The 27696-nt window shown below is 43.2% G+C and overlaps 1 protein-coding gene across 1 annotated transcript in view; it reads left to right on the top strand.

Moving 5' to 3' along the window:
* The window catches only part of PDZK1 (PDZ domain containing 1), a 107730-nt gene that overhangs the window by 54340 nt on the left and 25694 nt on the right, over window positions 1-27696 (top strand). Inside the window, exon 7 of the mRNA XM_086935503.1 lies at window positions 19362-19658. Within this exon, the coding sequence (XP_086791629.1) occupies window positions 19362-19658 (297 nt within the window). The remainder of the gene's footprint in view (window positions 1-19361; window positions 19659-27696) is intronic.

The following is a 27696-nucleotide window of genomic DNA, read 5'->3' as shown; positions in this document are numbered from 1 at the left end:
AAGGACAATCAATAGCGGCATTTAGCAGTATTAGTGTATTTGGGTCTCTTGAGTTAAAAAATGCCAAAAGAGGGTCACTCAGCATCATCATGGATACCGGTTTCTTGTTTTATTACAATGCACACCAAAATGCAGTTGCTGTTTTTGTTGCTGTCTGGTTTTAATATACGAACAGCATCATGGTGTCTAGCATGACTGCTGCTCAAGGTAGCATCTGCTATATTTTTAATGATTACTAGTTCTCATTCTAGTTATACTGCTTCCAGCTCATCATGTGAGGGAGAATTGAGTGCACAGTGTCTGGTGGGTGCCCCATACTTGTTTTGCTCACTATGCCAATTTAGATTGGACTCAGCCATAAGCAAAACTGCCTTGATTTTGCTCCAAAAGGAACAGTCAGCCCAAACTGCTTAGTTTGGTCAACCACAGTCAACCACACAAATTAAACAATCTGATGTTTCGAGTTCCCAATCTCAGGAAGCATTCACTCTAATCATAAGCACTCCAGAAAAGTAAAAGATTGCAAAAACATACACAATTAAATAAACCATCATCAGGAGGGCAATATATGGTGCAATGGAACAAATGATAACCACAGACATGCCTTACTCTTAATGAGGAAATATTGCAAAAACATGATAATTGCAGAGCAATAGAATAAAAAGCCCAGCTTTACAAATCCACCAATCACCACAAAAAAGTCACTGAAATTGTGATATACACATAGAAATACCCTAGTCCTACATGTCCCTTTAAAATGAAAGAAAACAGAAACAAAGTTTAACCCACATGAACATATTACACTTATAAAATGCACATATAGCACGAAATCACAACTTTTGCACCCACAGATTAATTCACATGCCATCTTCCTGCTGCTCTGGTAAAAACAAGTTTAGCATTACCCAAATGTACCTCAACCAATACAATGTATAGCTTCCTTTTTTTTAATATATTTTTATTTATTGCAAGAAAAGAAACATCAAAATATAAATTTTCCCCTGGAAGTTGAAGCAGAGGAATACAGATATCGTTTCTAATTGTTTAAATCGTAACACAAATACCAATACAAATTAAGCTGGTCATCTCAAATAATTTCAAACATAATAAATAAATGAACCCCAAATATTTTCCCTCCCTTTCAGTGCCTTGGGACCTCTTAATTTTGCTAGTGTTAGCTCCATTGTGTGAATTTCATTAATAAGACTCCACCACTCAATAATATGGGGTGATTCCTTAGATATCCAAGACCTAGCTATAACTAAAATAGCACACGCAAATATTATAGTTATCAGATCTTTTTGACTAATAGTAATTTCCTGGATATCAAGCAATATTAAATGAGCCGAAAGTGGTGGAGATATTATTAATTTACTATTTAAAGCATCTGTTATTCCCTTCCAAAATAGGGCAAGTTCCGGACATTGATAGAGCATATGTTCAATACCGGCTGCTATGAGGTTACATTTCGGGCATTTCGTTCGTTCGCTGGAGTCATTTCCTAGTATCCATCGAGCAATTCTCTCAGGTGTATAATATATTTGACTCACAGTTCTATAGAATTGCAGCCTTAAATTAGAGGATTGGACTACCTGATTGATGTGTCGAAGTGATGCTGAAATCTGATTCGGACTGATATTAATTCCTAATCGGTTAGACCATTTATCCGCCATTTTCCCACAGTCGCTTATCCTACCTGAGCTTAAACACCCATAACTCTCACTTATGAGTGATTTAGTTCATCCCGAATAAAGACATTTTAAAGTATCTGAATGATCAGCTCTCTCAAATTTCATTTTATTAACTAAAAAGTCCCTGATCTGTATGTATTTAAAGTACATACCATCATTTAGTTTATATATAAGTTTCAATGTAGTGAAGTTTAGGAACCCGTCTGAGCCATATAAGTCCCCTAAGGTAATTATGCCATGTCTTGTCCACAATAACCCAGCTCCGTCAGAAAAGATACCTGGCATTCCTGGGTTCCCCCAGAGGTGAAGCTCAGCATTGAAGAAGGAAATCTTGTCCAAAATCATGATTTGGTCCCAAATTTTTTTAATGTGTCTAGCAGTCTTAAATTTGACTCTTTTAAAGTAATTTGGATCGTGCACACGACACAAAAATTGATTGCTATCTGGTCCCAACATAAATTGATGAAAAAAGAGTAAGTTTTCATTTTTCAGGAGACTAGGTACACGACGAAAGAAAGTTGGAAAAAAATATAGTTTAAAATCCGGGACGTTTAAACCGCCTTTTTCAATTGAAAGTTTCAAGAGCGTAATAGACCTACGAGCTTTTTTATATCCCCATATGAAGCTACTACAGATGCCCTCTAATTTTTTTAAAAAAAGGTTATTAAGTTGCAGTGGAATGGATCTAAATAAATACAAGAATTTAGGTACGATCTTCATTTTTATTAAATTTATACGTCCTACCAAACTAAGTGGTATCTTATGCCAATTTTTAAGGGATGTAGTTATTTCCTTAAGCAATGGATCATAATTCAATGATAGTATTTTACCTACATCGGCCGTTAACCTTATTCCTAAATAGATAGAATTTAGGCAAAGTCCTGTTACTGGTTGAGCGGGTTTGTAATTAGCAATAACTTGAGTTTTACTCACGTTTAGTTTGTAGCCTGACACCTCTCCAAATTTTGACGATTCCTCAAATATCTCCGGTACAGCCTTAACTAAATCTGTGGTAAATAAAGCTATATCATCCGCAAAAGCAGTTATTTTTAATCTCTTCCCACCATATTGTACCGGAGTGATATTATCCTGAGCCACTAAAGCATTTAAAAACGGCTCTAAGGATAGGGCAAAAAGCAGGGGAGACAACGGACAACCCTGCCTAGTTCCCCTCTTAATTGGAAAGTTGGCCGAATTGATTCCTGTGTAGCTTACTATCGCCCTTGGATGTTCATATAGGGAGCGGACCCATCCAAGATATTGTCCCTGTATACCAAAAGCCCTCAATACCGCCCACAAGTACTCCCACCCCACTCGGTCATATGCTTTTTCTGCATCCAGCATAACCATTCCGAGTGGGGTAGAGTAGTTGAAGCAACATCAAATGCGGTGATAGCCGTATTAATATGGGTGGTAGTGTCTCTCCCCATCACAAACCCATGTTGCTGAGAATTGACTAATTCAGGCATAATAGGTGCTAGACGATTTGCCAAAATTTTGGCAAAGACTTTAGCGTCTGCATTGATCAATGAAATGGGTCTGTATGACCAAAGTTCTTCTGGAGGTTTGCCTTTTTTTAGAAAAAACACAGTTTTTGCGGTTTTCCAAGAAGGAGGGGCACTTCCTGTTTCCCCAATAGAGTCGATTACTAGTTGTAGGAGCAGATGGAGTTCTGTATAACATATTTTGTAGAGCTCTATGGGTAGGCAATCTTCACCCGCAGCCTTATCTGAGGGTAGTGCTTGTATAGCAGTTTTTATTTCCATAGCTGTAATTTTGGAGCTAAGATGTTTAATAGCTTCATTGTCTTGTTGAATTAGCATATATTTCTCTAAGTATTGTATGATATTATCTTGGGGGGTGTGTTTTCTGGGGTATATAGATTGCAATAGTATTTAGCGAACTGGTCTAAAATCTGATCCGGTTCATCATACTTGGTAGAGTCTAAGCCTTTAATTGATTTAATGGTTGTTTTGGCTTTCTTATCTGCTACTTTGTAGGCGAGGACTTTGCCGATTCTGTCACCCCCTTTGTATTGTGTCAAGTTATATTTATGGATTTTAGCACTTTATCTCTCACTGAGCGTCTTTTTCAATGCTGACTGTAACGTCACTAATTCAATTCTTAATTTTTCCACATTTAGTTTCGCCTGTATGAGGGCCTCTGCCAAATGTTGTTCAGCTAGTAGAATATTAGAGGTAGTGGATTTAGTTTCCCTCCGATTTTCCGCGTTCTTTCTTAAAATATATTGTTGGGCGAAGCCTCTTATACTAGACTTACAGGCGTCCCATACAAAATTGATCGTAGAAGAATTAATATTGAATGCTATAAATTCTATTATATGTTCTTTTAAATTCGATATAAATACAGCGTCCATAATTAAGTATCTAGGAAATGTGAATTGTCTGGGTATTTGCTCCCTATCAAGAATGTTAAATTCTAACAATATAGGATTATGATCTGATGACACTCTTGGGCAAAGTTCTATATTGCAATTCTCCATGATATTATCTGTTGCCCACACCATGTCTATCCAGGAGCATGCTTTGTGGGGTGCAGAATAGTACGTGAACCCTGCTATAGTAGGATGTTTAGTATTCCAAACATCTTTCAAGTTGTGCAATCTACCCAGTTCCCCGATTGCAGCCCTAACTTTACGCATTCTTATTATAGTATCTTTTCTTGATGAGTCAATCTTATAATTCATAACACAATTAAAATCCCCCATTATCAGCAGTTCACCCTCCCATTCCAATAGCTCTATGTTTAACTGTTTATAAAGCTTCGGTTCATCAATATTAGGCCCATAAACCAAACAAAATATATACCACTTATGTTCTAGTTGCACCTGGGCGATTGCCCACCTCCCCCTTGTATCAGCTGCTGTTTTAATAATTTCCATTTTTAAGTGCTCATGTTTCAAAATTACTACCCCCCGAATTGATGCCGCTAAAGTTGAACAGACAACAAGCTCATACCCCATTTGTGACAAAAGCTTGCGATCTTGAAAGCCAATATGAGTTTCCGAAACAAGTGCTATATGCGGTTTATACAAATTTAGTTCCTCCTGTCCAAGTCTCCTCTTATATTTACTATTAAGACCAGCAACATTCCGCCCCAGACATCTAAAGAAAAGCATATCTTATAACTATGCAGTTAAATTTCCTCTGCATTTCAAACTGATTAAAAGAAAAGAGAAATAAAGAATATTTAGCTCTCCAATTGTCGGTCATTCTTTCTTGCAATAAGATTTTTACCCCTATACACCCACGCCTAACCGAGACCCATCCCACCCTAGAGTTCCCTGAGGGAGAGCGCCCCTCTATACCCTGCTGCAGTTGGCGTAGCAGCATCGCGAAGTAGCGTGTGGAGAGGCTTAAGTCGACCACCTCTGAATATAAGATTCAGACAGTACTATCTTTATGAGGAAAAAGAGCACGTGTAAGCAATTAATGGAGCCAATTTCCTACATCATGCCTACATAATGTAAAATCCTTTCTTTCAATTCCTCCCCCCTTCTCTCCCCCTCATTTACAATGCACATTTGACTACTTAGTATGTATTTTAGCATTTATTGTGATAGTCCCCCACATCTAGAAAAGAAGAGGAGAAAAAAAAGGGGAAAAAAGGGAGAAAAAAGAGAAAAGTAGAAACAAAGGATTCAAAAAAGCAATATCGTGTCTTATATAGTCAATAGTCAATTTTTACATGTCCCATTCCAATTTGTTTTTTCATTTTAAGTACTTAGTTTTGTCAGTGCTTGTTCAGCCTTTTTTTCTTCCGTAAAGAAGTATACCTGACCATTTTTGATCACCTTTAGCTTAGCTGGCTCTTGTAGGTATACTGTACATCAGATCCCTTTAAATGAGTCAATCATCTTGCGTAGCTGCCATCTTTTATCCATCGTTTCCTTGCTCAGGTCGGATCGAACAAAAAAAGTTATATTGTCCACAGTTACAGGATTGTTTTGCCTTGCTTTTAAATATACCGCTTGTCTTAGCAGAAAGTTCCCAAAATTTATCAAGAGAGGTCGTGGATATTTACTATCTTTATTTCTTTGAAAGAGTGGCAGCCGATGCACTCGTTGCAGTTGGGAGTCCCAATCCCAGTCTGATAAGTCAACAAAAGCTTTCTGAAATAATTTCACGACATAGGACCGGGGGTCTGCACCTTCTAACCCTTCAGGGACCCCACATAGTCTAAGGTTGTATATTCTCGCCCTATTCTCCAAATCCTCAACCTTTGCCTCTAGCTTGGCTATTGATCCAGTATATAATAGAGGAAACATTCAAATTTCCAGCCTCCATATTATCATCACTGTGTATTTGCACACTCATCGCCCCGGCCTGTTCGGTCGGTATGTTAAGATCGGTGTCTAAAATCAGAAGAGACCCCCAGAAGCGTTTTTAGCAGTGTACTTACTACTAATGGTTGATTCTGAGGGAATTTCAGATGTCTTGTTAATTGTACCTGTGTCCGCAGGTCTTTGGACTAAAGCCAATTTATTAGATGTTTTGATAGTATGTACAGTAACTGCATCATTGAGACAGATAGGTTCAAATCCATTAGTTATAAGGGTAGGGCTTGTGTCTGAGGCTGTTGTATTAGCAATTGATTCACTTATTGCGACAGCAGGGACATTAGAGACGCTTGTAGTTGACTCCAGCACAGGTGATCTTGAATTACTAGATCTCATGGAAATAATTACACCGGTCCTGTAATTAGAGTCATCCACAGGGTTCGCTCCTGAAAGTCTTTGGGCCATACTCTTGACCCCTCCCTTCGCCTGAGTCCACTCTCATCTCTATTCGATTTTTTTCCCTATATTGTTTGAAGACAAGTCCCTAACCAAAGGACTGCTAATAATTTTCTTAAGTTTAGTCTTGGCTTTCATTTTCCCCTTTTTTAAGCCTGGCAATTTAGAACAGTTTATCTTATTTCCTGTAGTTCCTTTCCCCTCTTCATCTGGAATTTCTTGGTATTCCATATTTACTCCCTCTTCAGCTATCTCAACTTCCTCAACGGGGCAAGCCTCATTATCAGACGTCACAACCATTTCAGATCCAGCTACATCGACCTCCGTATTACTTGAGTCTACTATTGGACAGTCCATTGATGTATCTTCTAGCGTGCATGGAGAACCCTCTTTCTCACCCTCTATACTTAGAGAGGCAAAATCTGTTGAGTTTGCTAGCAAGTCAATGCTATTACTATCTTTGTCATAGTTATTTGTAGCGGACTCCCCTCCATCTGTGTCAACTTCCACATTTGTTTGCCTTGAATTAACCATAGTATCATCCGTATGTGGACTACACATTATTGTTATTTCATCCGTAGTATCTTTAGAGGGCATATTTAAACTAATAGTAGCTGATTCAGCCCCTCCACTAGCCAGGGCCAGAGCGGTTGGTGCATTGAAATCTCTTTCCTTGCTAGGGAGGTATTCTACTGGTACCAAAGCAGCCTTATCTCACCCGCTCTGAGTTAATTGGTTAGCTCCAGCATCAATCATATCTTTGCCATTAAACCCCCCTGCTGTATTATTACTGTCTTGTGAATGATTAATTTTTAGGTCTGTTACAAAGACAGGAGGTCTAATTAACTGCTTAAGACTTAGTTGTGCAGTTAATACAGTTGTTGTTAAAGTCCCCGGTTTTTTTTGCCCAGCACCTGCTCCAGACAAATCTCCTGTTACCTTTGAAACTGTAGATGTATTTTCTGCAAGGGAGTCTATCTTTGCAGCCTTTCCAGCCCGGGTCGATTGAGTGTTTAGCTTAGGCGCCATCCTCCTGTTAGCCTGCTCAGCTTCCAAGCCTTCGTAACACTCCTCGCTCCCTGGTAGTAACACCAGGACCGCCCACCCAGTCCACCTGGTCCAGCGTCCCGTAACCTGCCGGTTCAGAGTAAGTCTCCAAGTCGGTAGCGTCTGCCACCCCCAGAAGTGATGCAGGAACCGTAAAAACGTCAGCCCTTGATATCCGTAGCAGCGCCTTCAATCCGCCGATGTCAGGTGAGCAACGCGCTGTGCCCGCGGTGAGACCAGACGCCCCACATAGACTCCGTTTTGCTGCCCGATATCTCTGAAGAGGGAGAAGCTTGTATCTGCAGTACCTTTTCAGAAATTAGTTTGTTAGCTTATTTTGCACACAGTTCCGTATTCCGGTGAAAATAATAGTTAACTCAATGTTTTAGCGCTCCTCGTTCATGAAAAAAGCTATTTTCCCCGCTTTTCAAATCAAAGGGGTTGGGAGCCTCTCAACATTGCTACTTTCGCTTGGCAGCGTCAGTCCGCGTCAGTCCGCCATCTTGGCTCTCCCGTACAATGTATAGCTTCCACATGGATACATTCCATTATCCTTTACAGTAAGTTAAGTAACATCATTTTTTAAAGACCACATTTGGAACCTAAGAATTACAACAAGACTTATCTTCTTCGATAACTATAAATCTTTGTGGCAAAGAACGCTCTGCTTAAGAAATATTTTTAGCAGACAATAGCTTAGACATAACTTGGTGGCAGACCATTGATAATCAACTTTTCATTATCAACAATGGCAAGCTAATCTCTGAAACCCTAAAAAAAAACAGTTACTTTCCATATAGCAAACCATTAATTTATACTAATCCCTATGAAGACCTGCATGGACTTCAACAGCAAACTCCTTAATGTCTTTTCATTTTTCCTGTAAAAAAGTACACAATCAAAATTGAAAAGTAAAAGTCAGTCTAAGTTAGAACAACTTTTGAAGTTATTAGAGATATTTATTTTCCTCTAAGCTTCCCAATCTGTACATGGCGCTCCTCAAAACTATGTACTGTACATCAAAAGTGTCATAGGACTCTAATATTCAAACATAACAATGTCCTATTTGAAAGCAACAAAACAGCAACACATTTTTACCTCCTTGAGGGGCATATTCTCAAGGACGGCGTTAATATTATTGCTGGTTTAGCGGCGATAATTGGCTTGATAATATGCCCTGGAGAATTCCAATAGAAGCCCAGGTTAACACCAGAACATGGCCTTCTACTGGAATTCTCAAGGGAATATATTATCAAGCCCATTATCGCCGTTTTAGTGGCTTTTTCGGCCGCTAAACCGCGATAATATGCTCCTTAGTGCCAGGAAGACTTTGGAGATTCAGTGTTACAGCACTATTAAAAAATAAACAACCCCAAACATTTTTTTTACCTCTTTGACCTACTCCTTCAAGGCATACTGTCAAGAATGGGCATACATGTTTACAATTAAACAAATAAGACTTAAAGTGATCTCCCGTGCTGGACTTGCATCTGATGACCAGCACATTAAGAATGCTGTGGAAACAATGCTGATTCTGCTATGTTTGATGCCATAAATAAATAAAATCACTGGCCTTATTCCCAAATCACTTTTGAGTAAGTTTACTATTGTTCGTTATTCACAAATTCCACTTTTTTACAAACTCCTACTTTAGTAGTAACTTACACTTTTGTAGTAAGTACATCTAACCACTGGTACTTCAACACACTCGAAAGAAAATAATGGAAGTAGGGACTTAAAACAGAATAGTTAAAAATCGAAATCTAAATAATAAATCTAAATGAATGTTAAAATATATAAAAAGAGTATATATTTATTATCCAATTATAAAATATTTTAATCTATTTTGAATTTAAAAAATAATGTAATGATACAACTTATTAAAAACTAATTGCATTGATTTTAATTCAATCTATGCATCACTTGTATTAATTATAAGTGCACATAATTCTTTTTCTATAGAAGAGTATTTATTTTTTAATGTAAAACTTCCCAAAAATATATTTTATTTAATTTAAAATATTTCCATTAATTAAAGTTTTAATTCAAAATGAATTTGTTATTACATCTTATTACCCATAATCAAGCTGCTTGTTCTCAATATGCACATGCATTTATGCAAAATTGTCAGTGTTGCCAGCTTAAAAACATATCATCTTGCAAAATGTCTAATACAGAGAGGATCTTGGCGTTCAGCCAACTGCTTTCAGTAATTTCCTTTCATTTATTTTTCATGGTGTATCATTGTTTGGATGGGCAGTCTCATTGCGTACCGATAAAGGCAAAGACCTACCAATGGTTAACTCAAGCCTAGCTCAGCTTTACTTTATGATGATGATGTGGTCTTGCTGTCTTGAACATCTAATGGATTACAGGCCCTAGATGCAAACCTTGTACTTTTCATGGATAACCTGGATTTAGATACCAACACTACCAAAACTCACTACATGGTGTACGGTCTGCAGAGCAGTAAAGTCAGGCCTATCTTTATAAAGGGTAATAACATCACTTGTGTTAAGGAATTTTTTTATTTAGGAGTGACCTTACATTTCTGCAACAGGTTCCTGCCTTGTCTCTCCAACCGCTATCTTCGTTTTAACCATGCTATTGGGACCCTGTTTGAGGTTTCATCTAAAATAGGCAGTAAACCGATATTGCCTCTGTTGGAAATTGATAAGCTGAACTGTCGAGCTGTGTTATGATATAAGGCTGGTACATGGGGCTTTTGACATTGTGCTCGTCTCCAGTGGAAGGAGAACCATTTTTGCAGATGCGCGTTATGTGTAGGCCCAGGCAGTGCCCACCATTTTTTGAATGAAGAATTGGGCTGGGCGTATGTTACTGACGCAGTGAGGCTTCCCCACTCCTCCTCTGGGTTTCTATATGGCGTAACCAGGAAGCCCCTTTGAACCAAAAGGTAATAGGCCACTGCTTGGCATGTGCTCCTCGGCTCAGGATCCAATTACTGGAAAACAGGGGAAGCCCCAGGAAGATCAGATTTATCCACCACACCTCGTGCCATCTCAAAAGGGGAAGTTGGTATGGCTAAGGAGTTTTTACCTGCGGTGGGCGGTCGATGCCAGAGAGGGCAGGGAAATCATGAAGCCCAATATGAGAGAGCTGGTTAGCAATAGCATTCAACCCGTTATAGGGGTTGAAGCATATCTTTCATATGTAAGCAACGCTTGGGAAAGGGCACTTTTTTCGAAATTTGCATAGGGACCATTAGATGCCATCTTTGCTTTCCCATAAATCAATTTGATTCTAAATCCATCTTATTTTGCCCATGCGATGAATCCTCCGTCATATTTTTGGATCATTTTTTATTTTTTTGTAACTGTTATCAATTTTTCAGACGTAAACACCTTGTATGAATCTTTAGCACACGCGGTTTGTATCAGCATAAACCTGCACTTTGTTTTTACCATATGCGGTCTGCCTATTCTGTGTGTTACTTTGTGGGAACATTCTTAAAAAACGCCATAGTCTGGCGCGGGTCTCTTTATTTCTAGCTCTCTTTCAAGTCGAATGTTCATTTTATTGAACATGTACTGCTTCGGAGCACTTTAATTGCTGCTGAGTTTATTTTTGTGCACGGCCACTTGTGGCAAATGGATGACTCACAACGAGGATAGCAATATGGAATGATCGTGTTCTCAGCGTTGTCTTTACGAAATTTTATTGCACTTTACTGTATTTTAATGCTTCCTCTATTATGAGTATATGTTTTTAATCGAATGAAGAATACATTTCTCTCTACATTGTGATTTGTGTGATGTATTTACTTTGCTAGCATAACAATTTAGTTGCTGGTTTATGGAATTTTGTTTAGGAAGGAGGATGCCTTAGTTAAAGGCGACAGTATAACTCACTAATCGCTCTTGTACACATTGATTTGTTTACTTTGCTGTCAAGTTTTCATGATGAATTTAGTTTTCGTTTGTTTACAAAGTAAAGATACCTGTCCACATAGGCTTTTTAAAAGATACAGTAAAATACTGTCTTTTGTGCGTTTTCCATTGCTATTCCATTTGACAAAGTAAATCAGTGTGCAGAAATAGGCTTTACGAAAAATGCAACCAAATACCTGCCATTTGTTTATATCCCAGTTATATTGTCACATTGGTGATAAACAATTCATAAATTTCTCTTGCTAAAAAAACTGCAAAATGCTAATTGCTAATTACACGAAGCTTTAAACAATATGCTTTGCACACGCTGTGCATGTTATGGTTTTAAGCATCCTAAACAGCAATTCTCTATTTTTTTGTACATATTGCATTAACACTCTGTGCTGCTTACTAACACCCTCTGCAAACTACTTCAAACATACTAAATATTTACCATTTTACATTGTAAAACAAACTCCTCTTTTAGTGATTTAAGTATACATGCATACATATTTGCCTTTTTGTATAATGCTGCTATATCTACCCACCCTATCACACTATTGTATTTACTATTTTGGTTGAAAAAACATCACCATACAATGTTTCATCAACAATACAAAATTCCTTCCATTGCTTATACACATTGTCCCAGGAGAAGGTTGCATTGGCTGGCGGTTCAAATAAAGTATGTACTGTGGCATATTTTGCTGTGTGTGTTAATAGGTTCACAACGTACAATATACACTTCATCATATGGCTGAGATACCCGCCACCCCCTCTCAACACGATCCCAAAAGGAGGGAAACCGGAAACAGTTCTTGAAAGTTTTTGGATGTGGGAGGGAGTGACCCTCCCGCGGCCGTATTTATTAAAACAAAAAATTAAACATTAAACGTTTCATGTTATGTACAATTTCATTATCACATTGCGATGTTTGGCTAACCTTAACATATTCTCTAATACAGAGGTTCTCCTAGCCGAACTAGCATCCTACAAAACATTCTCTATAACACTGAAATTGTACATCCTAACGTTTAAGGGCCAACGGCAAGGTCATAACCGGTGTCAAGATCCCTAACCAGACTTACCCCTCCCACTTGGGAGGGGCGACAGCACAGAGGCTTACCTCAAGTGCAACTACTAACAATTTCCCTTGACTTGACGGGGGCACTTAAGACTCGACGCCATTTAAAGGTCGTTCGAAGACTTGTGTGTGGTATCTAGAAGGTATCGTGGACCTCCCCCCACCCCACACAACTTACCGCATCTGCCGTCGCAGATGACACTGGCCCCGGGAAATTCCCCAGGAGGGGGCTGTAACCCCTCCTACAAAGGAAGGGGCCTTGACCGCCTTTCCTTTACTTCCGGCGACCCGCCCTTAGACGGGACCGCCTCCCCATTGAGGGGCCAATGGCCACCTCTCCCGAGCGCTCCCATCCGTGTTGGGTGACGCCCACTCATAGGGATCTACCAATTAGTGCTCACCGATCATGACCTTACCGCCTACCAAAAAATAAATACGACAATTTTACTCTAATCTATGAAAACATTGGTCGCTACGACCGAAAGAGCATGCTTCAAATGCAACACTACATCAAATCCTTTTAATTGTAACAAACTACACGATAATCACCATACTTTATTACGATCAACAACAAACTGATACTTTCACAGCCTGTAAACAAAACAGAAAAACATACTTATAAGATTCACTTTATTGCACAACAACTTGCTGTCCCCAGGGGCTGGTGGGTGGGTCAAAATTGGCTCTTCGTTCTGTCCCGAGCTCACGTGTAGCGAGGAGGTGCAGCTTCGGAGCACAAGAACAAGAGGACGTCTTCTGGTCTTGCGTCCTTTTTTATCCGTCTTCAGGGCGGGCGTAAACCCGCCCCTGCCCGCCCCGGGGGCGTGGCTGGCTACGTCGGTGTCTAGGCCAGCCCACTCTAGGGCGGGAAAAAACGCGCCCCGGCTACGCCGCTTCGGGCATACCAGCCGAGACGCGCCTCCCGCCCCAAAATGGCTTCCCGGGGGGATCGAGGCACTCCGCCATACGTGCGGGGGGACCGAGTGGTCGCCCCTTTCCATATGGCTGAGATACCCGCCACCCCCTCTCAACACGATCCCAAAAAGGAGGGAAACCGGAAACAGTTCTTGAAAGTTTTTGGATGTGGGAGGGAGTGACCCTCCCGCGGCCGTATTTATTAAAACAAAAAATTAAACATTAAACGTTTCATGTTATGTACAATTTCATTATCACATTGCGATGTTTGGCTAACCTTAACATATTCTCTAATACAGAGGTTCTCCTAGCCGAACTAGCATCCTACAAAACATTCTCTATAACACTGAAATTGTACATCCTAACGTTTAAGGGCCAACGGCAAGGTCATAACCGGTGTCAAGATCCCTAACCAGACTTACCCCTCCCACTTGGGAGGGGCGACAGCACAGAGGCTTACCTCAAGTGCAACTACTAACAATTTCCCTTGACTTGACGGGGGCACTTAAGACTCGACGCCATTTAAAGGTCGTTCGAAGACTTGTGTGTGGTATCTAGAAGGTATCGTGGACCTCCCCCCACCCCACACAACTTACCGCATCTGCCGTCGCAGATGACACTGGCCCCGGGAAATTCCCCAGGAGGGGGCTGTAACCCCTCCTACAAAGGAAGGGGCCTTGACCGCCTTTCCTTTACTTCCGGCGACCCGCCCTTAGACGGGACCGCCTCCCCATTGAGGGGCCAATGGCCACCTCTCCCGAGCGCTCCCATCCGTGTTGGGTGACGCCCACTCATAGGGATCTACCAATTAGTGCTCACCGATCATGACCTTACCGCCACAGGTCCGGATAGTTGACCGGCTATCCGGACCCCCCACAAAACTCCTACCTAAAGGTCATGTTTCAACGATTTTAACCAAGCTAAGAAGTCTCCTATGAGTAACTCATTGCCCACCCTCGACAAATGCACACCATCCCCCAAATACATACTGTCATCATTAATACAACTATGCGAGATCGAATGCAATGTCTTGGAACGGAACAACCTACTCACTTTGTTATTCAATTTTTTAACCGAATGATTCAAAGCAGGGATCGAGATAGCCCCCCGCCATACTTTTCGTGGGATCATATGAGACCACGCAATTACGCACCCCGGAACTCTCCTTGCTAACCAACTTACCGTGGAAAGCATAGACTCCAGGAGAAGTCGTCTACCGGTGGTGACCAAATCATTGCCCCCCAAATGCACTATGACTATGGACGGCGGTGACCTCATCCGCTCTAACAAACCCTCAAAGAATGCCTGAAACTGGTCAATACAGAGACCGCCCCTTCCGTAGAAGGACACTCTGTACCCGTATTCCCCAGGTACGTGAATCATGTCACCTGCTTTGAATACGTCTGCGGCCCGTCTCACGTATGAGTGGCCCACGACCCACACCTCCTTCCTCTCAGCCGGTGACGTGCGACCGCTGGCCTGGTGTTGGGTCGACTGCACAGTCCGCCCTGCCGCGTAGGCTTGCGCAACTGAAAACAAACAAAAGACAAGAAGCGTGAGTACATGATTACAGCTTCACAACATGTGCAATCGCACGTACCTCTTATAACAATTGGAGGACCAGCGCCCCACACGTTTCACTTGTTCTACAGTAAGACCCCCGGCTGCAGCTTCAGTGGCAGCCCCTATTCGAAAGGAATGGGTCCCAAATTCGCCCGGGTCCAAGCCCGCTGCGGCGATGGCCATTGCAAGCACCCGCTGAAACTGAAACCTCGTCAGCGGGGTGGCGTCTGCATGCCTTAACAATGTCCCTCCCCATGATGCCACCCTTCGTGCTAGGTAATCTTCTAAGCACTGTACCGGACACATGGATGACCCGGGGATCCTGCGAATGATCGTGCAGTCCCCCCTCCCATCTTGGTCGGTCTTGGACCTGAGAAAGGAGACAATCATCGCATCGCCCCTGATCTGAACATGCTCCCTGCACAAGCCCCCCCCCACATCCTGTTTGTTCCTTGCAACCAGCTCACTAACTCTCATAGCCCCGTGAAACGCTAGCGTAAATGCAGTCCGGAACAAACAGGTCTCGAAGGGAGACGAGCATGTATTAGGGAGCGAGGCCAGTAACTGGGACAATCTATCTAGCCCTATCGGTCGTCTTACGTCTACACTGCGACCCTCTAGGCGTTGCCACCCGCGCAGCGCCTTTTGAACTGTAAAAGACGCTGTCGGGTCCTGGATGCCATGGGCCCTGGCAACAAAGGAAATGGCGGCACGATGCCTTTGGGCCGTAGCCACCGATTTCCCAGCCCTACGTAAAGACATCAGAAAAAGTATTACCGACTCCTCCTGACCCCAAAGTCCCCCTCTCTCTGCCCCCAAAAAGGCTAAATAGGCCCGAAACGCCCCTTCATATGCCTTCCTTGTCCTGGGTGCTAGACTCTCTCCCACGAGGTGACGAAGTTCGGGGCACCGAGAGACCAGAGAGCTTCGGGGAAGGGTGCCGGCTCTGGGTCCGCTGAAGGAAGGAAACCCGAGAAAGCCTGCATGTGAAAACGAGACAGTGCATCAGCAGCCTGATTCATCACCCCTGGGACATGTTTTGCTCTGAATATCACGTTCAGTTGCATACACAGTAAGACAATTTCTTTGAGCAGCCTCAAGATCAATTTACAACGGGCTGCCTGACTATTGATGCATTCTACCACGGTCATATTGTCGGACCAGAACACAACAGAATGATCTCTCAACCCTTCTGGCCAGGTTCTCAGGGCCACCAGAATGGGAAATAGTTCAAGGAAAGCGATATTACCCGTCAGCCCCTTCTCGTGCCACCATAGGGGCCACTTTTGTGCCGACCATTTTGTGCCGAAGATGGCGCCAAAACCTACGCTTCCTGCTGAATCTGTCCATAGCCCAAGCTCTTCGGAGGACACGGCTGGCTTGCTCCAGACGACTCGGCCATTGAAGTCTGCCAAGAATGCTAACCAAATCCGCATGTCCTGGCGGACCTCAGCCGATAACCTTGTGCGATGGTGACCCTCCTTCAGGCCCACCATCGCTTGGGCAACTGAGCGGGAAAAAGGGCGGGCCATTGGTATCACTCTCAAGGCAAAGTTCAATTTTCCCACTAATTGTTGCAACTGATGCAGTGTAACTTTGGATGCATTTAAACAAACTTGTAGGGCTGCCCTGAATTTCGACACTTTGCTTGCTGGTAAACGGAAGCACCCCTCCCTTGAGTCCAACTCGATCCCCAAAAACTCGAGGCAAGTCGTGGGACCCACGGTTTTACCCGGTGCCAATGGCACGCCAAGATGACCCATTAACACACAGAATTCAGCTAAGGCCTGGGCACATTCGAGATTACCGGCGGGGCCGAGGAACAAAAAGTCATCAAGGTAGTGCATTACATTTCGGAAACCCGTTCTCTTCGTGAACACCCATTGCAGGAAAGTACTGAATTGCTCAAAGTAAGCACATGATATAGAGCATCCCATTGGCATACACCTATCCATGTAGAATGACCCCTGGAACCCGAATCCCAGAAGACGCTGGTCGTCTGGGTGTACCGGGAGCAACCGGAACGCTGACTCGATATCAGATTTCGCCATCAACGTCCCGTGCCCCAGGCGATTCAAGATGGCTACTGCCTCATCAAAAGATGCATATCGCACCGAACAAACCTCTGGATCAATTGCGTCGTTCACCGAAAGACCATGTGGAGCAGACAGATTATGGATCAAACGAAACTCACCTGGGTCCTTCTTGGGGACTACCCCTAACGGAGAACAAACGAAATCCGGTACCGGGGGTACACTAAACGGGCCGGCGACCCGTCCCCGGCTAACCTCTTTCTGAATTTTTTCTTGCACTACAGATGTATGTTGTAAAACGGAAAGTTGGTTTTTGCACATCCCTACACCCTGAAAGTCCCCTACCGGGATGCGGAAACCATGTGTAAAACCGTTCCGCAGCACCCCGGCAGAAGTACGATCCGGGTATTCGCTGAGCCAGGGAATCATTGCCAAGGTATCAATCGGGGTTGGTAAAGGCGCCCCTCGGCCTAGCTTAGACCTGTTTGGCGCCTCCCTTACCCCCATTCTCACTCGTTCTGGCTCTGCACGATGACTCAGGATGGGATGACCCACACGTACTACATTCGTGTTTGAATTTACACGATCCAGGAGGCCTGGTACATTTCCCCTTGTTGAAATTAAAACAGAAACCCTTTCTCCCTGTATTACCTGCGGGCCTCGACTGGTCGTCGGTGCTCGTACTTGGTCGAAAGGGCGTCCCCACGTTTTGGCGGGAGTAATCAACAACATTGCTCCCGGCCAATGGCATTCTTAACATTCCCGATTCTTTCATTTTATCCCATGTTAGAGAATCGTAACAATCCCAAGTCAAACTCTTGTTATGTTCCTTTTCTTTCCTGAACAGATTATCGTAACAAAACCAATGGTTACCTTGATACGTTGTCGAGTAACCCATAATCCTTGATTGATAAACGGGAAACTCAGGAAGCAACTCGGGCCTACGTTCCCCCAAAATCGATGTAAAAATACCCCATGCATTGCCCCAATTGCCAATGTTCTCATTTACCTTAAAGGCGGCCATTTTTGCGCGCCAAACACTAGGGTGCATTAAGTCCTTCTGACTTTTCACATGCTCCACATCATAATGATCAACAAGCAAGGAAAAAATATTCACGTATTCCCCTGCCCAGATCTTTTCCTTTATAGCTAAAGGCACATGTTGTCCCAATCTCTCTCTACGAGAGGGTGCTGACTCGTCCCTTGCAATCGGCAATGGCCGCTTACCTGAACTGGACGCAGCTTCTGCCGCTTGCGGCTTGTCTATCCCCGCCAACGGCGCAGCCACTCTAGCTGCCTCTCTCTTCTCACGAAGCCCTTTTATCAGTGCCTGTGCCTCGGCAGCCGTGGCGCCATCACTAATATCCCCCAACCAGGCTGCTAGCTGTGCTGCCAGCTCGGGGGGCATGTCTTCCTTAGATGTCGGGGTGACGACAACGGGGATTGGATTCCCCTCCATCGGTACTGGGGTCGGCGCCTCGAGCGGGGCAGAGGGAACCGGGACGTCTCCACCGGCTGGAACCTTTCTCGGCCTCTTAGGTCTCCCGCCAGCCGGCGCAGGGCCCGAACCCTCCTCCCCATCTCGCTCCGCCAACCGTTTCTTTATGTCGGACACCTCTTTGCAAAGGGCCCGCACCATCTGGTCGGTCGTCATTCTCTTTGCTCCTTTTTTGGGCATCTCTCCGAGGAAAAATCTAGAAGACAAAGAAAAAGATCAAAACGCTCAAAATTGGCTCTTCGTTCTGTCCCGAGCTCACGTGTAGCGAGGAGGTGCAGCTTCGGAGCACAAGAACAAGAGGACGTCTTCTGGTCTTGCGTCCTTTTTATCCGTCTTCAGGGCGGGCGTAAACCCGCCCCTGCCCGCCCCGGGGGCGTGGCTGGCTACGTCGGTGTCTAGGCCAGCCCACTCTAGGGCGGGAAAAAACGCGCCCCGGCTACGCCGCTTCGGGCATACCAGCCGAGACGCGCCTCCCGCCCCAAAATGGCTTCCCGGGGGGATCGAGGCACTCCGCCATACGTGCGGGGGGACCGAGTGGTCGCCCCTTTCCATATGATTCCTTTTGAGTCACACACTTTTGTGAGTGTACCGCTTGTATCTGCTTTTGCAGTCTGTCTTGCAAAGGAGCCCTACACTCAGCTTCCATATTATCGTAGCCCCATATGTTGTTTGATTGCAGGATCTTTCTAGTGGATGCACCACACACACATTCATACGTCCATTACAAAACATGCCCTCTAACAACGACCCCGACCGACTGCCTTTGCCAATGTTTTTTTTTCATTATCTTTGTGAATGAGGCCTAATACAATTTAAGTTCATGGTAAAAACCTTCGTAGGGATGTTTCAATGAAGATGATTAATTTGAGCCTTTTATTTTGCAGGCAGGGGTTTCTCCAAGCCTCTATGGACGTGGGGAGAAAGAGGCACCCAAGGGCAGCCCGGTGGTGACGGTGGCAGCGAACTCAGCCCCGCCGCCAGCAGCAGCGAATCCTGTCCCGGCTCCAGCAGCAGCAACCACAAGACTAGCCCCGGCCCCTGCCTCAGCCCCAAGCACGACGCCTATTACCAACGGAGAGGTGCTGCATAAGGCCAGACTCTGTAAGCTGGTGAAAGGACCCAGTGGCTATGGGTTCCACCTCAACGCAATAAAGAATATGCCGGGACAGTTCATCAAAGAGGTACAAGCCTGCTATACCTGTGATAGTAGCCTTTCTAGGAAGCAGCTCTGTAGGGGTGCACAAAGAATTTCTTTGGCAACCTCTGCAAAGGTCAGGGGAAAACTTTGCAACTTCATGAATCGTGACTTTGGGACAAAGTTGTCTAGACATTTCCCAGCTTGGCTTGTTTCAGGTAGAGTGAAAGTGATCTCTCTGTGCTGTGAAACATTTGCTGAGGCATAGGTAAACTTGGAAACTTAGGGTTAACTTCGCAAAACTTCACCAGAACTGAGAATACTTTGCTCTGTATGCTGTTATCAAAAACACCCATCTCATCGAATTCATAACCAGTTCCGCAATGGCAAAAAGACAATATTAGCCAGAATACAAAGTTAGGTGTAGTAGGAGACCAGCTATTGATATTATCTTCACAATAAAGACATTATGTCACTATAGCAAATTTATAGTTAAGAGATCTATGATGACCAAACAATTGCAATGTAAAATAATCATGAAACCATTCCTCAATGACAAATATTGTCCTTGTTGTTAAACAAGTTCGTGAAAGATAACTTCATTCAACCTTCTACACTCATCAACTCACTTCCTGTTTGACTTTAACACCTCATCTTGTCTCCCAGTTCTCCAACTTTCTGAATCCATGCATGTAACTCTGAATTGAGAGCTGCTGGTTCTGTACCAGGCCTACAGACTCTTTTTTTAAACTTCTCGATTCGACCTCCTGGTCCTCCATAAGACGGACCTACTGTTTTCTCAGCCAGCCTGCTTGCAACAGGAATAAGTAAGGTACTCTGCCTCGCAGCCTGTATTCCTTCTAACTACTTCTAACCACTTAGCCCAACTTAACAATAAGCTGTAAATATCACTCCCACCATTTTTCTTTTGTGACTCTCAACCCCCAATCCTGCAACTAATTTCATAGATAATAAGGCTTCCTGGCCAACTTTGTTATCTTGTGATTTTGTACAATTACTCCTTCCTCCCTCGACTATATTGAAAGAAAATAATACTCGCTGTCCTGACTTGCCAAAACAATATACGTAACAAAGTAAAATGTGGTCCATTGGCACAAGATTAAAATTTTGTGTTACAGATGGAAATGCTTTGTTCCCTCAGTGTGCATGCCTCATGAGGATGGTATGGGAGGTGCTAATGCAGATGTCCAGGCAGCAACCCTATGCTGCCCTGCCATCAGCATACATGCTACTGCTCTGTTTGCCTGATTTACCCCAGTGTCCAATCAGGTTCCACAATATTATGTTTGAGTCTAAAAATCAAAGGAGATTTGAACACAATGTGTCTCAGTGGCTGTGAAGGCACCCCATGGTAAAAACATTGCAGCTTCAAATGGGCAATTCAGAAAAAAGAGTGCAGGTGACAGGAGGAGGGCAGGCTGGGGAGGTTGCAGTAGGGGTACATAGGGTCTTCTTATACAAAAAATACATTTTCCTATAGAGTGCGTGTTACTCTTTGAAAAGCATACACTTTGGCAGACTACATGATAAACATCAATAACCATTTATGAATGAAATGAGGATGAAAGAGTGAAGAATTGCCCAAGGTCACAACATTCCTCTACTGAGAGCTTCTGCAATGTTGACAGAAGCTTTTCTAGTCCTTCTGCAATGCTGGTTTTTCATATGACAAACAGGAACATTGTGTGATTTCTCAACTTGGCTTATTGAAATGGAACCAACCAGATTAATATGTAGAAACGCTGAGGGTGACCACAATCATTGACTCTGTAGCAAATCTGAAGATATCAATGGGTATCTTGGGTTTACACCCAATGTGTTAAATTGTATTCACAAAGACCTACCATGGTGCCAATGTGGAGATGCATGGATAAGGTTTGGGGTGTTCACCTGCAAATTAAACTCAAAACATTTTCATCAAGTGCACTTAATGGACCTTCCAGGAATCTCCACATGGAGAAAATGTACATGATGGGCTCAGCAGTTTTGCTATGGCAGTGCCCTTAATCAGCTATTTGCACACATGCAGGCACTTGTTCACCCCTTCCCCACCACATATACTACACCTCAGCATCAAGAGCAACCAAACTTGGAAAAATAACCTTCCACTCCATCAAAGACATCTATCTGGAAAACGGCCAAGAAGAACTAAGCAACTGTCTTGTTTTTCTACAGAACACCTAGGCAAGACTTCAAAATACCTGGACACAACGTGAGCACTCTTCAAAATAGGACTCTACACACTTTAGAATACCAAAACACAACTTAAACAAAGCTCAACACTAATTTGCCAAGTAAAGGAGAATATTTATTGCAGCAAGTTCCCATATGTCAAATGGCAATAATGCACAGCTAAAATAAATGCATATAGTGAATGTATATATGCAAAAATAAATGCATAGAAAGTTAACTGCATGTACAGAAGAATAAGTAATTAGAACTTGAAATACTTCACCGGCTGTCTGTTTAGCATTATCCTTGCCACCACGACTGGGGAACCTGTTGACAGTCTCAGGCAGGAGCTTTCAACCAGGCACAAAAGCCCTGGGCAGTACGTCCACTCCCGGGAGAGTTCCTGTCAAAGGGCCAAGAAGTATCTGTCTTTAAACTCTTTACTAACACAGAGAGATATTTCTCGAAGCTCCCCCTCCCTTCGTCTGTGCTGTAGGTGCTGGCTACGCTCTCTGCGTCCAGGTCACTCAATGGAGCTTGCCAGGCGCCGATGAGAGCTGAGGCAGAATTCTTCACTATCTCATCTTTGGACACTGTACGCATCCCATCCTGTCTGTTCTAGAGGTTTATCGGTCTCGCTCGATGAGGTGAGAACACATAAATAATCTGTGTCCGCAGGCAACCTGGGCTTGCCAGCGTTTGCAGCTGAAAGGCAGAGTCAGACAGACACAAGATGAAGCAGTGCTCACAAAATGTAGTTAGAGTAATATGGAGTCAATGGTCAATACACGATCTGACAATTTATAACTGCCTGTACCATTCCAGCAACCTACCAAAGATAACAAAGAAGAACACATCCTGCCCGCCAAAGATATGAATGCACTCCTTTACATCTACAGCACCACTATGAGAACTATGCTCCAATAAACAAATTGATCCACCAAGACACACCCAAAGAGATTAATAGAAATAAATGCAAAAACAAGAGAACTAGAGAAAGTCAAAAGTGCACAATGACCTCACCCTACACAAAACACAAAGCTTTGAATGCTGATCCCTCATCATCCCAGCTAAACCCTCCTAGTATAAACACACCATCAGTGAGGTAATCAACAGAAGAAAATCCCTCTTCAGGGCTCTCGGATACTGTACCAATCCTCTCCCAGACCCCACACGCCCTGCTTCAGTTTACAAATGCAATGCATCGACCTTTTCTTCACCAAGCAGATTGAGAAAATCAGATACAAAATCGTTACCATTTCCTTGCACCCCTCAGGTGCAGCCATCCCCTATTGCTACACAATCAAATGGCCCTCCTTCACTACAGTCCAGCACATGGATCTCTCTAATATCCTAAGCCCTCTCTCGATAACCTGTGATGATGATGTATTTTCATCTTCCATCATCAGATCGCTCCAAGAAGAGTTTCTCACACCCTTTGTCTATATTGTGAACATAACCCTACGCTAAAGGACATTCCCAGGCATGTTAACCCCTTAAGTGCTGCGTCGGTGCGTTGGCCGACGGCAGCACTACCTCCCCAGTGCTGCGCATAACCATTGGACGTCCATTCAGCACTAGTTCCAATGGACAGCGCAGCACTGGGGAGGGATGTTTACTAGCATCTATGAGGTTAAAGCCAGTCTGATCTGTCTCACAGCAGACCTCATTAACTTCTACCCACTTTTCATTCATAGGGAACATCATCATGAAAACAATCTATACCCAGATACAGGAGCACATTAGCAACAATATTATAGCTATAGGGCTACTAATCAGGTTTGAGACTACAATGCAGCACCGAGACAGTCACACTTAAAGTATTGGATGACCTCCTCCTTCCCAGAGGAAGGAACAACCCCTGCCTCCTGGACTTGCTTGACCTCTCTGCTGCCATGGACACAGTTGACTATCCATCTCTCATGAACACACTGAAAACACACAAGAGAATTGAAGGAAATATCTTGAAATCAATCAAATCCTACCTCACCAACTGGTGTCAGCTCATACAAATAGGTTCCAGAAGAGCCCAGACAATCCGGGCTCAACTTTATTTTATTTATTTATTTTATTTTGAAAGTTTTATAAAGCGCAAACAAGACCCTTGCGGATATCAGAGCGCTTTACAGTAAATACTGTTCTTATGACATTAAAACAGGCTAGATAAGATATATATATATATATATATATATATATATATATATATATATATATATATATATATATATATATATATATATATATATATATATATACACAGTTTGTATGCACAGAGGTGAGGTAATTAACATCCTATCCTTAAATACAGAAATCTTAACATCTTTTAACAGGCTTGTTAAAACACTTTTAAGGATCATTTGCAAAGGCACAGTAGTATGGTACAACTGGGTGTTATCCCCTTGTGTCGGTTAAAAGGAATAAAAATGTCTAGATTGCTTAGTTGGTCCTTGCCCTCGTGCGGAATGGTGAGGGAAAACTAGGGCATGAAATGTCTTTGACCTAAGCTCAGGGAAATTTGGCCATGAGAATCGATTTTACCTCCTTTTTAAAGGAAGCAGTCGAGGGGTTCAGTCTGGTTTCTGGGGGTAAAGCATTACAAATTCTGGGTGACATCCCTGAGAAAGTTCGATTATATGTTTTCTTCTTCTTGAATCTTCGTGGTTTCAGCAGTAGGGCCTTCGCACTTATTGAAGGTCTGATCCCACCAGAGATTGTCAGTTTCTGTGCTAGATTACTGGACGTTTTGTGATGTAGGGCTTTGTGTGTCAAACATGCTATCTTCCAATGGATTCTAGCTTCCAGAGGTAGCTAGTTCAAGGAATTTAGGTCCTGTGAAATGTGGGATTTCTTTTAGAACCAGTGATGAGTCTTGCTGCAGCATTGATGGAGGCTCTTAGCGGTGCCGTTGTGGTTTTGGGTAGGCCACAATGAGAGATGCTTCTTTAATCGATTCTAGGGATAACTAACGCTTGGACTGCCTGCTTAAAGTCATTGTGTGGCAGGAAGGGTTTAAGCTTCCTCAGTGTATTTATCTGGAACTTTGCTCCCTTAGTGGCATTGCTGATGTGTTTTTGCATATTAAGGTTGCTGTCCAGAGTTATTCCCAATGATTTAGCAGAGTCCACGATAGTTGGTTGAACGTTGAGCGCCGTGATGTGTTTAATCCAGTCTTGCATTGTGGGGACTTGGGTGGGGCTATTAGCTAGAATTCGGTTTTTAGGGCATTCAGTTTGAGATGGTTTTCCACCAGCCATGTCTGGGTATTCCTGAGCGTACTGTTCAGTAGTTTGATGTCATCTAAGGTGTGGATCTTAAGGTATAGTTGTGTGTCATTCGCATACATGTGGTATTGCACATTAGATGCTTGAAGCATTTCGATGAGAGGTTCCATGAAAAAGGTAAATAGTGTGGGGATAAGGAGGATCCTTGTGGTACTCCTAACATTACTGGGACGGGTTTAGACATGGCATTGTTGACCTTGAATTATTGAGTTCGATTCTGGAGAAATTAGCTAAACCAATTTATTACTGATCCTGATAATCCCATTCTGTGCTTTAGAAGATCTATCAGATTTTCGTGTTTGACTGTGTCAAAGGCTGAGGAGAGATCTAGCAGAATGAGTAGGCAGGATCTATTCTGATCAAGGATTTGTAATGCGTCATCAATTATATGAGTCATAGCAGACTCAGTGCTGTGACCCATTCGGAAACCAGATTGGTGTTTGTTGAGGAGGTCAAAGTGGTAAATATGCCTTGTTAGCTGGAGGTGAACACATTTTTCCAATAGTTTCGCCAGGGTGGGGATGTCGGAAATAGGGCGGTAGTTGTGTAGGTCTGTGGGGTCAGCCGTGGGTTTCTTTAGAATGGGCGAGACTTGTCCAACTTTGAGAGTGTCTGGTATGCAACCTTGTTGAATGGAGCTGTTTATGAACTTCGTCCAGAGAGGTAGGAGCAGAGGAGTTAAATCTTTTACCGCGTTAAAGTGATTGGCTGGGTTCAGGGCACCGAGAATTTTGCATATGGCTTCTTCAGAATATGTGGAAAAGGAGGACCAATCGGCATTGTTTTTTAGGTGGGGATTTGACTGGGAATGGTATGAAGCAGATGGGTTTACGTGGGAGGTCGTCGTGCGTGGTCCCGCGTGTAAGATGAGGTCATCGAGGAGGTCATTCTTGATCGTGTCTGTCTTCAGGGTGAAGAAGGCCAAGAATTATTCAGCGTTCGGTTGCGGGCTTGCTATGAGTAATGGACATTGGGGAGCATCCTTAGATTGGGATTTGATCAGATTGAATAGTATTTTTGGGCAATTTCTTGCTCGATCAAGTTGTTGGCTGAAGAAGTCTGCTTTGGTACGCTTGATTTTTCTGAGGTATGCATTTCTCTTTTTCCTCAGGATGTTTAAGTGCTTGGTGGACGGAGCTGATCTCCAGGTGCGTTCCGAGGCTCGGAAAGAGCGTCTGTCTTCGTTGAGTATGCCATTGTACAAAGGCTTAGAGTCTTTAATGGAGGCTCTCTTTAGTTGCAGCGGGGCTACCTCGTTTATTATCGTGGTCATGGAGCTAAGGTAGTGATTAGTGAGGTCATTGACTTCGGAAGTTCCTGCAGGGGGAAGAAGTAGATTGTAACTGGGTGAGGGTAAGATGTGAGGGTTAATTTTTTTCAGGTCTCTTTTCCAGACTTTAGGTCTTGTTGATTGAACCCGGTTCAATTTCACAGATAACTCTTTCTCCCATGATCTTCAATCTCTACATAGAGCCTCTTGGATCTATTCTAGCAGGAAACTGATTCCATATCCAACTGATATCTAAACATATCCCCAACCAACATCATATAAAGACTCAAATCCTGCCTTAAACTCATCCATTTTAGATGTTAACTAACGTCTAAAGCTAAACACCAAAAAGACTGACTTTTTCCTGTTTGCCAACAGCACCCCAGATTAGAACTTGGCTTTCATACTTAATCCTACCAAGCTTCAACCCCTACACCCTACCCACCCAAAGACATACCACACAAAAATGAAAAATATCTTGGATTAACCCTCAACACAGACCTCTCATTGAAGCAACACATTAATAGGAAGACCAAGACAGCTTTCTTCCATCTCTCCCTCTAAAATGAAGATGATTCTCTCGCAATACAACTTTAGAGCAACTGGACGATCCTTAGTCGTTTTCCATCTGGGCAGAGGCAATGACCTACTCTGTGCTCTTCTTCATACCACCCTAGTACCCTGGAAGGGTTTCCTACAAGTAGCGGACTGGCTCATCAAGTTATTGAAGAAATTTTACCACATCAACCCCCGCCCCCGTGTAGAAAGACCTACGTTGGTTCCCCCTTCCATCCAGGATCATATTCAAGACCAGCAACATTACTTATAAAGTCTATAACAAAAAGACCCCACTTCACCTGTCAAACAAACAAAAAATCTCTGGGGGACAATATCGAACCATGAGCTAGGATATCATCAAACTGGAGACAAAACATTGCAATGAAACCACCAGAAGTCAAACCTCCATTCTTGCTACCAGGATCTGGAAAATTAGACCTGTCAACAGCAGATCAGTACTGACTCTCCCATGGACGTTGATTCATCAAAATGTCAGGGGTAGCAGAAGTAACATCACATGCCATGTGACCCCCCAACTGAACGCACTTCCTATGACTTCACATGAACTTTGACCTGGTGATATCACAGGAAGTGACATCACCAGCTCTTTGACCCACCCGATGATGTAACAAGAAGTGACATCACAGCGCATTTGACCTGATGACATAACAGGAAGTGGCATCACGTGACCTGTGGACCTCATGAAATCAAAGGAAGCGACATGGCACAACCTTCGACTTAGTGCTATCACAGGAGGTGATGCATCTAACTTTTGGTTACTT

The sequence above is a fragment of the Lissotriton vulgaris genome, chromosome 8 (genome assembly GCF_964263255.1).
Source record: "Lissotriton vulgaris chromosome 8, aLisVul1.2, whole genome shotgun sequence".
In the NCBI taxonomy this organism is placed as follows: domain Eukaryota; kingdom Metazoa; phylum Chordata; class Amphibia; order Caudata; family Salamandridae; genus Lissotriton; species Lissotriton vulgaris.
This window is presented reverse-complemented; position numbering and strand designations above follow the sequence as displayed.